Raw genomic sequence first — 12,105 nt, 5'->3', positions numbered from 1 at the left:
GTGTCTACTTTCCCCTCGCCCCGAGGGTCTGAAAAAAACAAAATGTCAGCATGGATCCAGGCGCTCGCTGGCTTCAATTCCAACACACACCAATTAGGATGTTGGTAATTAATCTGTTTATGGCGCCTAAATGGCTGCTCGTTTGTATGTTTTTGAGCAGGCGTGTGTCATTAGTGAACACAGCGGCTAATTGTTTCCACGACAATTAGTTAAGACGCAGTGTGTCGCGCTGTTTGTTGTCCCTTTGTTGAGTGTTCTTGGAAAAGTGCGTGTGTGAGAGGGACGTGGCGCTCAGTCAGTACAGCAAAGCTCTGTCGGTGTCGACCAAAGTAGATTCTACTGACCGTGACGCAGTCAACAAACGCCGTTTTCAGCAGTGTAATCTTTAAACACTGTGGTCCACAACTGAATTATCTTGAGAGCTATTTCATGGAGTGTCATGAAGATTTATACACATCTTAGGGCCAAACACTTTTTTATAGGCTTTGTCCTTATATACGAGATACAGGGGAACACTGAAATAAGAGTCTTCAAATTCTCTTCACACATTATTGACATGTTTGTCCCAAAATAGTGGCTGAGAACTGTGGAGAAATGAATTATGGCCTAAAGACTAAAAACAGTTTATCTCCGGTCCTCTTTTATGGGTGTCTAACCTGGTTCCTGTGGGTGAAAATTGCCCAAAATAGACATGGGTCATTGAAAGTGCTTGAATTTAGTGTAAGAAAGAAGTTGATATTTAGGTAGATGTCTCCCTTGGTTGTTACGATGCCACCTACTGTTTCACGCCCTGCGCTGCTTGATGTACATAGACTAGGCCTACGCAGGACAAACAAGTCGTAATTACTCTCAACAAGCGAGTAACGTTAAGCAAGGGAGTGCAAATTTTACGTGATGCCTGCGAAATTCCAAGATCTCTGTCTCACCAAAGACAAATTGCAAAGACTGACTTTGTCTAAGATCCCAAGGACAATCATTTGTCCAGCTGCGAAGAAGGGGGGGGGGGAGTTGGTCCCCCCGAGGTGGAAAGTGTTGATGATTATGTTCAAAAGATTCATAACTTGAACTGAATGTTTTATCAGGTTCCCATTCAGACAACTTTATTAATCTCTGGAGCAACAGTTTCATATTTATGTCTTTTCTAATGAGCTAAGGACAAATAAAATATGTCATGCAGCAATTGCCACAAAAATTTATGAGGATCATTGAATGCATCTTGTAGCTTCTCCTCTAAGTCCAACATACTGTGGAACCTTCAGAAGTGATCAAATTTACGACTGTAGTAGAAAACCCAAGAACATGCAAACTCTTGGACTGGGGCGGACTGGCCATTTTGGACTTTGGTCCCCATTAAAGCATATACTGAAGAATTTTAAACCTCATTTGTAAACACTTATCAACTATTTTAATCATTGAAAATTTGATAAGGTGATTAGTGTCTTACTTTCCTGTGGAGTGATATGTTCACCACTTTACACAACACTGCTAATATCACATATTTTAACGTAGTAATCAGCTGCACAGATAAACATTAGGATGCATCTGCTCGCCTCGTCGTCCCTTAAGCCCATGCCAATTTTCAGGACTGCTGTGAGATATCATTACCACTTAAAACGTGTTGCCAGAAAAGAATCTTTTTTGTGACACTGTCCAGCTGTCGCATCCGCTAATAAACTGTCGTTAATTTGGCAGGTTCGTGAGAAAACCATCATCTTTTAACGTGCAGTAAAACTGTCCATGAACTGAAGCGCAGAGGTTTTTCCTTGTGAACAGCACAGTCCTAATGAGGCGGGAATGTTTCTTTAAAACCCCCGAAATCTAATTGTTCCTCGATGGAATATACCATTTAAAAAATCAGCATCTGGCTTCATCATCGTCATCATCACCATCATCCACTGCTGCTCCTTTGAGTTTGTATCAGGAGCGTTTTACGCACTGCTGTATCTACACACATACACACACACACACACACACACGCCCCAGCTCAGACTTCTGCTGCTCTTCCGACTCCGAGTCTCCGGAGCGTGAAATCCACTCATGACTGGATAAACAAATTCCCACATCGATTGCCAGCGCAATTAAATGAATTAAAAATTCATTTTTAATGGCGCTTTTCATTTGTTTTTCCCGAGCAAACGTCAAACGCAGAGTGGCTGTGCCACAGATGCAGTCGTCTCGTGAACGCACAGCTGTGCTGCGGCGCTGATTATACATAGACGTTTTCAGTGACTGATGACGGAAAGTTGTTTTTTTTTTTAACAAAAACCTCGAGAGCAGCTGTTACTTTGTCTGAATGAGCTTCACGGATACAGTATATATGTTCGACAAAAGGACTTTAAAATATATTAAACTTATGGCAGCCATTCCCATACTTGAGAAACTTCTGGAAGTCCTCACCCAAATCTTAAATCATGACCCTAGACTAGGATTAATAATTTCCATTGATATTATTGTTTTCATGTGAACATAGGGATACAATAATCTGTCCACTTCACTTTATTTCTAAACTATCTTTCAATAGCTGGGCTCCATGTAATATTTAAAAGGTTTGGCTTCACAAGTGCATAATTATCCATCAACATGAATAACAACTCACGAATTAACCAAATACTGAAATGTTAGGCCTGTGTATTGACCAGCTGACACTGTATACTTACACATAAAATGTCAATCTATATAAATATATAATTATCAAAATCATTTTAATGTTTCTGTAATGGATGATACACCAGTATGTAGTAGCTCTTAAACAGAAATGATATTTTTAATGTTAAAATATAACTATTATTGTTATCCATGAATTTACAAATGTACAGTTTCACAAAAAACCTGAAAAAAATAGTAAAGCACATTAGTATTATTTCTTAATTAAGTTGTCAAATTATTGTTATTTACTTGCTTTAGTAGTCGAATGTTATGCTTGATTAATTCACACCTTATTTAAACGCCATGGATTACAAATCAGCAAATCAAAAACATATATTTATTTATATTTAATTACCTTTCACAGCCCCACCTGCAGTACTGTCCTCGACCACCAGGGGGCTGCGGCTCACTCATTGGAAATCACTGACTTTGGATCCAATTGGTTTCGTGCTAATGAGTTATTTTCTATATTTAACAGATTAATTTTTCATCATAAATTCGATATGTCGTTTCATATCAACACAAGTGCTTTTATTTTGAAATTCTGAGAGGTATCGTCACGTATTTTGTTATTGCGATGTCCTAATAGAATATTATATATTATAATACATATTTTTAAGCTCGTATCGCCCACTTTTACTGAACATTTGATGAAAAATGTACCTCACTTGTCCACTCTGTGACCCCCAGGTCTTCTGAGTTTGAGACGCCTGAATTTTCTTTTTTTCCACTTCTCTGGGATGTAGTGAACATTGACAGGTGACAGATGACAGGTTCATTCTCAGTGACATCTTCATCTTCTCCTCCTCCTCCTCCTCCACAGATGTGCCTCCACTGGCTGACTCAGTGTTTCTGGAACTACCTGGACTGGACTGAAATCTGCCACTACGTGTCCACCTGTGTGGTGATGGGCGCCGACTACCAGGTTTACATGTGCGTGGCCATTTTCAAACACCTGCAGCGTGAGATCCTGCAGCGCACGCAGTCCCAGGAGCTGCAGGTTTTCCTCAAGGTGAGACACAGCACCAACAGCAGTAGCAGCAGTAGATTTTTATCCATGTTGACATCCTGTCAAAAACTTGGGTTTCCAATGAACTTTTGACAGTTGGATCTCAAAAATGACATGCAATATTTAAACATGTCCAGCTGTAAATGCAGAGGGAAAAAACCTGCCAAAGCATTGACATATTTTTAATTCAACGACCAAGTTAGCATTTTGTAATGTTGCATTGTTTACCTCTTGTTCTGTCCTCAGTTCATTTGAATTCCGTCCATATACAATATCGTAACTCTGATTTATGAACAAGAATTGATTATAAATAATATCACATTCGTCAAATATCAACATATCATACTTGAACTCAATGTTTTTCAAGGTCATTGAATGCATCTTGTAGCCTCTCCTCTAAGTTTAAAACACTGTGGACCCTTCAGAAGTCATTCAAATGTATGAGGGTCATTCAATTCATCTCAGAACTCCTCCTCTAAGCTTATCACACCGTGGAGCCCACTGAAGTGATGAAATTTACGACGGTTATTGAATGCATCTCAGAACACACTGTGTGGACCCTTCAGAAGGGATTCAAATTTATGAGGGTCACCAAATGCATCTTGTAGCCTCTCCTCTAAATTTAAAAAAATTTGGGCCCTTCAAAATGATTCAAATTACGAGGATCATTGAATGCAACTCAGATAATCCAGAGTGACTGTTGAATACCATATTTGCTTAAAGTGCCTGCCTTGATTATGGTATTTACATTTTCTTCTTTGGGCATCATCCTCTTTAAACCTTTTAAAGGTGTTAATCTGAATATTAATAAGAAATCATTCATGTTAGCGTTGTGAGATTTAATCCGATTTTTTGAAAGTGATGTTGTGATGTTGTCACGATGTTGCCACCTTTTTATTAAAACTTATCAGCAGCACAAAATCACACACTGTGCACAGCAAGAACAGCTGAGATATGTGATATTATATGCTGACTATATATATATATATATATACATATATACATATATATGTATATATATATATACCCACATATACACATATATATACAGTACTGTGCAAAGGTTTTAGGCCACCATTAGAGTTGTTGTTTTAGCAATGTTATAACAACAATAGAGGATAATTATTTCAATTTCACTTTACTGGAACACATCCAGAAAATATGTATGCATAAAACATCCTGTGCAGGTGTCAAGTGTTTAGCGTGATCTACCCTTACACTTGAACAATAACACAGCTCTGTTAATACTGGAGTGGAACCTTACTTAATGTTACTGGTAAATCCTGTGTTTGTCCTACTATTTCATCTATTACACCAGGTTTATTCAAGATATGCTTGAGCATTACATACACGTGTCGCATGAGTTAAACTCATTGACAGCTCACTAATATATAAGAACAGCTTTAAGTCGCATCACTTCATTCCAAATTCCAATGATCACAGAATTTGACAGACAGAAAAAACAACAGAGCTGGTGGTGCCTAAAACTTTTGCACAGTGCTGTATTACTTATATGCTGACTCAGGATGGCCCCTCATTAAATATCTTTCTGTATTTGGGCTAAAACATCGACACGTCGGATGACTTTCCCCATTTTACTGCTATAAAACTTTTAAATCCGGCAGTCATCCATGATTCACGTCCACGATGAATAAAAAATCAACTTGCAGAAATGTGTCTGTGAAAATCTCCCACTAAGGTTTCGTTTGCCCAAAACAATATTGGAAAAGTAGAAGCCCTTTCTTTTTCTTTTTTTGTTTTAGCCCCCAAAGGTTTTGGTAAACAGGCCTGAAGTCACAGAGAGCGATGTTAACTTTTACTAAAAACCAGAGCGACAATAAAACAGCAGAGATGTTACAGAGTCGTGACTTGACACCGAGCCCTCGCTGTCGTCACTCATTAAAGCATTTCAGTCCGTCTCGTCTCAGCCTGATAGTTCTGGTTGTTAACATCGCCACGAGTCACCACTGACAGTTTTTTTGCGAATAAAAGATCAGTGATGGAGGCGTCATCTGAGGAAATTCTTCTAATGAGCCGTAGCATCAGATATTGCTGCGAGACTCAGCTTTGAGACTGAGTGTGTGTGTGTGTTTCTGTGTGTGTGTGTGTGTGTGTGTGTGTGTGTGAGGAAGGAAACTTTGCACAATGCTTGCCCTGAGCTGAACGGGTAAATGTTGAAGACACACCTAATCTCTCGTCTTCTTCTCCTCCGTCTCACAATGTGAAGCGTTTTTTAACTCAGACTCATGTGGTATTGGAAGGATTCTTCTAAGCATTCACACACTTTACACCCTCACACACACACACACACACACACGTACTGTATCCCCTGTCTCACTCGTGGGTTTATCTATATTTCATCTAAATTAAAATTTGAAAAGGCAAAAGGACTTGTTGAGAGTCTGGTGAAGTGAAGCCAGAACTGTGAGAGGAGAAAAGGGAGGTCGTATAAGAGGTGACATGAAACTAGAAACCAGGATTAAAACTTTTTTATTTGTCCATTTGTAGTTGGAACTCAAGCTCATGAGGCTAATGCTGCTTTTCCACTACATGGTTCCGGCTCACCTCGCCACGGCACGATTTCTTTGCTTTTCCATTAGCGATACCTGCTCTGACAGAGTCGATACTATGCGTGATGTCGTCAGACTACCAGACACTGATTGGTCAGAGAGTGAGCGCGAAGTCCGACACAAGAATCAAACCAAACAATGCCGAACTGTAAAGACGTAAAGAAAACTGAAAAAACTGAAAACTTGTCTAAAATCTCAATAGTTAACAGCGGCGTCTGGTGTAGCGGTATATAGCGGCCGATGTTGTGGTACTATAGTAATGGAAAACCAACCAAACCGTGTAGAGCCGTGCCTTGCCGTACCTAGGCCACCTTGTAGTGGAAAAGCGGCTACCTATCAAATGCCTAAGCGGGATGTGATATTTGGAAGTTCTCAAATTCTGCTGCACACAGTGCAGTTTGGCATTAGAGAGTAAAATACTTTGAATTTTAGGATGTAGTTGGAAGATTTGGTGAGATATTTGAAGATAAGATGTAATATCAACAATAACAGCAAAGGCAGTGGTCAAAGCTTTGAAGACATGGACTCTCAATCCCATCATTTCATGAAGAACTAGGTGTAAACCTTATTATTAATCCCATTAATTTAATTCACCCTCTGTGAAATTGTTTATTTTGTTGTTTCTCTCTGCTCTGACAGACCGAGGGATACAAATGCAAATTAGCTTGAAGCTACGGCATAAATCGATTCATCAAATAATGACACTCAGGTTTGAGCCGTACTCTGTCCTCTTTTAAAAAAAAAAAATAAACAGAAATGATATTAACAATATATGAAATAAACAAGCCTCCTTCCTTACTGTGAATATTAATACCTTGCATTCATCATGTGAGGACAAGCTGAGGAAAACAGCCTTTGGTGACAAATGGATTAATTAGCTTACCTAATGATCTCCTCACAGTTAGTGGTTGATGTATCAGGAAATTGTGTCAGCTTCATTTCTGAAAAGTGTAATGTCAGTTCACGAAATGCTTGGATCAATCTGTTTCCATTTCCTGTAATCTCACGAGATTTGACTGTCAGAGTCTTGCGTGACCGTGAGTCTAGTGATTTGTGCGTTACTTTAACATCTAAGGTGTAAAACTGGAAATACAGTACGTTCCTCTTCTAATGAGCTATTAAGCAAAGAAGGCATGGATGCTGCGCTTACTGTGCACCTACTGGACAACTTGGTGACTACTTCAAACAGTCTGTTGAGCTTCTAGACTGTGTATTTTGCACTCAAACGACTATTTTGTAAGGTTTGAATTTGTGTTATCAAATCTACAAATGTAGAATCGTGTGGTAGCTCAGTGGTAGAGCAAGTCGCCTTTTGAAGGGTGTGGGGTTCGATCCCCACTAGAGTCCTTGGGCAAGACACTTTAGTCTTCAATCCCTGGTTGCTCCTGGCAGTGTGTGATAGAATATGTGCTGTATGAATGAGTGATTGAAGAAAAACTGTAGTGTAAAAGCAGCTTTATAGTGGTCATTAAGACTAGAACAGTACTAAGTGGTAGTAGTAAGTAATTACATATCATTATATCATTTACAATTAACTACTTTAGAGTACATTTTTGATTGGTGCGAAGGTTTTATGTATTTTATCTGCTCTGATTATTCTTTTTCATCATAATTTTTCCTCCACATACTGTTTTAGTGCCCTCATACGGGTCTTTCTATGCACAAAAAACTCACCAAACTTGCAATCTCGTGAAGTTTTAAATTAATCCGAAGAATTTTGCATGGAATCACATTTTGTGTTCCCACTAGCCACGCAGCAGGTTTCCACTCCGTCACTATTCGTCTTTTAAAGAGCCAATCAGTCCACGATGATAACCTGCAGAGCCACTCATTGCGCCACCTGCTGGCAACAGGAAGTATGATTCATTTACATGACGGTTTTGTGTTAACCTTAATACTTTTAAAGATGCACCAGGTTAGATAGATCAAAAATGTATTTCATAACCAAGGAGAATTGGTATTGAAGTGACCAATTTCAATATCTTCAAATCAATCAATATCAAATTGGAAATGGAATCAAAACAGGACCTTGAATTGAAAAGAGGACATCCAGGAAATCGGTGCCTTGTCCTAATTCCTCCAGACTCGTGTCCCTGTGTCTTATCTTTCCACACTCTCTTAATTCTCCCAGAGAAGATAAGACACTAAAAATACCCTCTCAAGTTCTTTTTTAAACTTTATATCGCCGATCTTTATTCCGCTCTACAGTTTCAATAGTGTCAGCAGCCGTTTTCCTGGAACTGGAAATAAACAAGCAAAGCAACTTTACTTTTGATTATTCTTCAGGGTTAATTCACTCCTCACTGTAGGAAAGAGTCTGACATTTAGAAGAACATTGGGCTCTGCAAGAGAAAAATGGTGCCTATATATTGCCCAACATTGGACACTAACAAAATATAGGTTTAATAGCTTTAAAGTTATGTCCCTGTTGCTACCGACAATAAACCCACACTTTATTAACTTCACTAGATCAAACAAGTTCTACTTTATCGTTTATAATGCCATAAAATGAAATTAAAATGGTGTTTAGAGGTGATTTTGATCTTATAAAGTGTGTTTTATGTGCTACTGCTTTGTTGAGTGGAGTAATCGAGAGAGCTGGAGTCGTCTCCTTCCGACAGAAAACTCATTTCTTCCTGACATTACGTACTCCCGTCTGAGCGATCCTCGCGCTGCAGTAGCTCCGCTCGCTCCCATGAAATAATGAAATCTAAAATACAGCGCTTCATTGTCTCTTAATCTATTGCCTCTCCGTGAACCCTCCTCCTGTGAAATGATTCAGATGAAATCGCTCTAATTAAACTTTACATCTGCCCATTGACATAACCGAGATATTTGTTCCAGTCGTTGAAGAGAATTCAAACTTTATAACGTTAAAGCAGTGCAGAAGAAGTGGGTCTGGATGAAAACGGTGGTTTCCCTCACTCCCTCATCTGAGTTTCATCTCATAGTATACCTGCCAGTTTAAGTCTACAATGTCTAAATAATATGTTTGCCAGCTTTTTTCATCAATAACAGCCTTTTGTGACTGGAAACTGATGTTTGTTTCGCCCCGCACCAAAGTGCATACAAAAAAATCAGCAATTTAAAATCACAGCTAACAGGAGTTGTTGATCCATTGCTGCCTCCGGCACTAAGTTCCACTGTGTTATTCTGTGATTTCAGCATTTGAAAACCTTTGTTCGGATTTAAGTAAGTGACACAAATTTACCAAACAAGGCAGCAGTAGACCACAGGCTCCTGTATTGCATGAGCTAGAATCAGTGATTTTTTTCCATGGAGTTTGGTGTGGAAAAGGTGTGTGGTTTACAAACTTAAGTTTCCAATCCAAAAAAAAGGCTGTCTAACAATGATATATAGTGAAAAACTAATGCCTTAAGATATTATATAGTTTAGATAGTTAAGTGGGTGTAGAATTTATAGCATGAGCCCTTTGTTACGTGGCTAAAATTAGCCTTTGAGTCTCGGGCTACCTATCCGTTTAACGTGGCTGAGGTGGGAGCAGCTCAATTTTTTTGAATTTGAATAATTTATATAAATGAAACATGTCAGTATTTTAAGATAAGACTTTAGCCGGACCACCAGCTCTGCAAGGCTCTCGGTCTGATTGAGAGGCAGAAAATGACAGTGTGCGTTTTCATTTGTGCTCAAAAGTATTGACAGTGTTCTGGCCGCATCACGTCCCTGTCAGCATTATTTACCTGCTGAAATTAGATTCTCTGAAAACACATTCTGCAGAGTGATGGGAGAAAATTAGGAGAGTGCCGATAAGCTGCACAAGTCATTAAACACTGTTTACAGAGTTTTTTTGGTTTTTTTTTAAGGCTTTCTCTGTTGCAGTGTTTGCCCACTGAGGACCACGAGGTCACACTATGTTGTCATGACAGATGCAGATAAAATTCTAACTGAACAAATTAGCCAAATAAAGTATTCTCTGGTCTGATACGCGTCTCTTAAGCAGTTGGCAACAGCTAAATGATAAATAAATGTATGCAATCTGGCTTGTTTGGCTATTCCAGCCACGTGAAACTTCATTATCTGAATGCTAAGGATGTTGTTTGTTGCAGCATTCGATTCCCTGAGATATAATTTAATTTTCTTTGACTTTGAATGCAAAATAATTTAATGAAAGGGCTGCAGCGAATGGTTCTCGCGGCGCCCCCTAAATGAATGTTAATGAATCAAGCCATCTGCTTCGATTCCCAAAACTCTGACTATAACTTAGTTTCCCTGCACATTTAAGTGGAGCGACAGTTGGAGCCGTTCACTTGTTGTCCCAGTTTACAAGCATTAGCGGGGAATCAATTTGTTAAATGAAGTGTGTTCACCTCTGCTACGCCACCTGTCGATACAAGCCTCCTTTCAGCTTGTTGGTATAAGGCAGTTCCTGGTTCGGTTGTGGCTAGTTGTTAGCATGTGAAGCACAATTCTGAGTCTTTACAATATTCAATTTAAGCCGGAAAAGTATAAAATCTGTCTTCTACCCTGAATATCACCATGTTTTTGTCTCTGTTGTCTTAGTTTTCTTCTATTACTTCCACATATTAGCTGCGCTGTCGCTGTGGGAGGGAACAGTGGTGCATTAGCACAGCCAGCTAGCTTGAGTCTGACTCTGGTCTAATTAAACATTTACATGCAGTCATAGTTTGACTCTGAATCTGAAATTCAATTTAGTACAATTTCTGTCAGACTAACATGTTAACATGCATTTGAAAAGTCCAGGCGGTTGTTGGATTAGCTTGTGGCTACTTGTTAGCATATCGAGCACCATTCTGAGTCAACCTACCGTCCATTAACTTTACAATATTCAACTCTTTAAGCTAATAGAGTATGAAATCTGTCTACTACCATGAATATCACCAATACTTTTGCGCTGTTGTCTTATTTTGTCAGGTATTAGCAGAGATGTAACTGTGTGTGGGAACTGAGGTGCATTAGCATAGCTAGATAGCTTAAGTCCAACTCCAATTAAACATACACATGCAGTCGTAGCTTGACTCCCAATCTGACTTTTGATTTAGTTCAATTTTGTCAGAACATGTTTATGTGGTTTTTAAAAGTCTGATTTTAGTCGGACTCGCACGATAACTTGTTATTTTTCTAATGTCATGTAAACATATACCGTGTGTGTTTACATGAGGTTGTTAATTTTTCTTTTGCCTCATTGTTGACCTTTTTGGGTATTTTTTCTCTTCACCAGGAGGAGCCAATCCAGGGCTTTCGGGTGGGCAGTTACCTGGAGTTCATGGAGGGACTGGAGACAAAATACAGAGACCTTGTTCTCACAGACATGAAAACTATACGAAACCCTGTAGGGTAGGACCATGTTGTTTTGTGAGTGAATTGTAAAAAAATGGGAATTAGTCAATGTCTAATCTGTCTTAACGTCCCTGCTTCTTGGTTTAGAAGAACCTGTAAGTATCTGCTGACATGGAATCCTGTAAATAATAAGAAAATCATTCAATTTCTGACACAAAACACCACCGTACGTGTAGAGTGTGTCTTCCACAGTGTCATACTGATCATGAACGAAAACCTAAAATTATTCATTCTTTGATAATGCTGAGGGAAACCAATCATGTGTACAATTTCTTCAAATAACTATAAAAAAAATAGCACAGCCTTAAAGACATGACAACTCTAGAAAATAAAAGTCTTATTTATACCACTGTTTTTACATCACAGAACTCTTTATTTGGTTTCATTTATTTATTCAGACGTGATAAAAATAACCAAAAACACATCAAAATAGGAATAAAAGCAACGTGTCTTTAAATAAACAATAATATGAAGCATTTTATGTCCAAAAATGACTTTTTTAAGTCTTTTACTGAGCTGAACACTTATTTATTTATCAGTACAAAGGTTTTTTTTGTTTTA

At 38.7% G+C, this 12,105-nt stretch overlaps 1 protein-coding gene across 1 annotated transcript in view; it reads left to right on the top strand.

Moving 5' to 3' along the window:
* The window catches only part of tbc1d32 (TBC1 domain family, member 32), a 74,193-nt gene extending 62,299 nt beyond the window's left edge, over positions 1–11,894 (top strand). Inside the window, exons 33-34 of the mRNA XM_044049709.1 lie at positions 3,470–3,658; positions 11,426–11,894. Coding sequence (XP_043905644.1) covers positions 3,470–3,658; positions 11,426–11,545 — 309 coding nt within the window. The 3' untranslated portion in view covers positions 11,546–11,894. The remainder of the gene's footprint in view (positions 1–3,469; positions 3,659–11,425) is intronic.
* The last annotated feature ends 211 nt before the right edge of the window (positions 11,895–12,105 follow it).

This window comes from Solea senegalensis, linkage group LG17 (assembly GCF_019176455.1).
Source record: "Solea senegalensis isolate Sse05_10M linkage group LG17, IFAPA_SoseM_1, whole genome shotgun sequence".
Lineage (NCBI taxonomy): Eukaryota > Metazoa > Chordata > Actinopteri > Pleuronectiformes > Soleidae > Solea > Solea senegalensis.
Note: the sequence above shows the minus strand (reverse complement) of the source record. Positions and strands in the feature narration are given on the sequence as shown.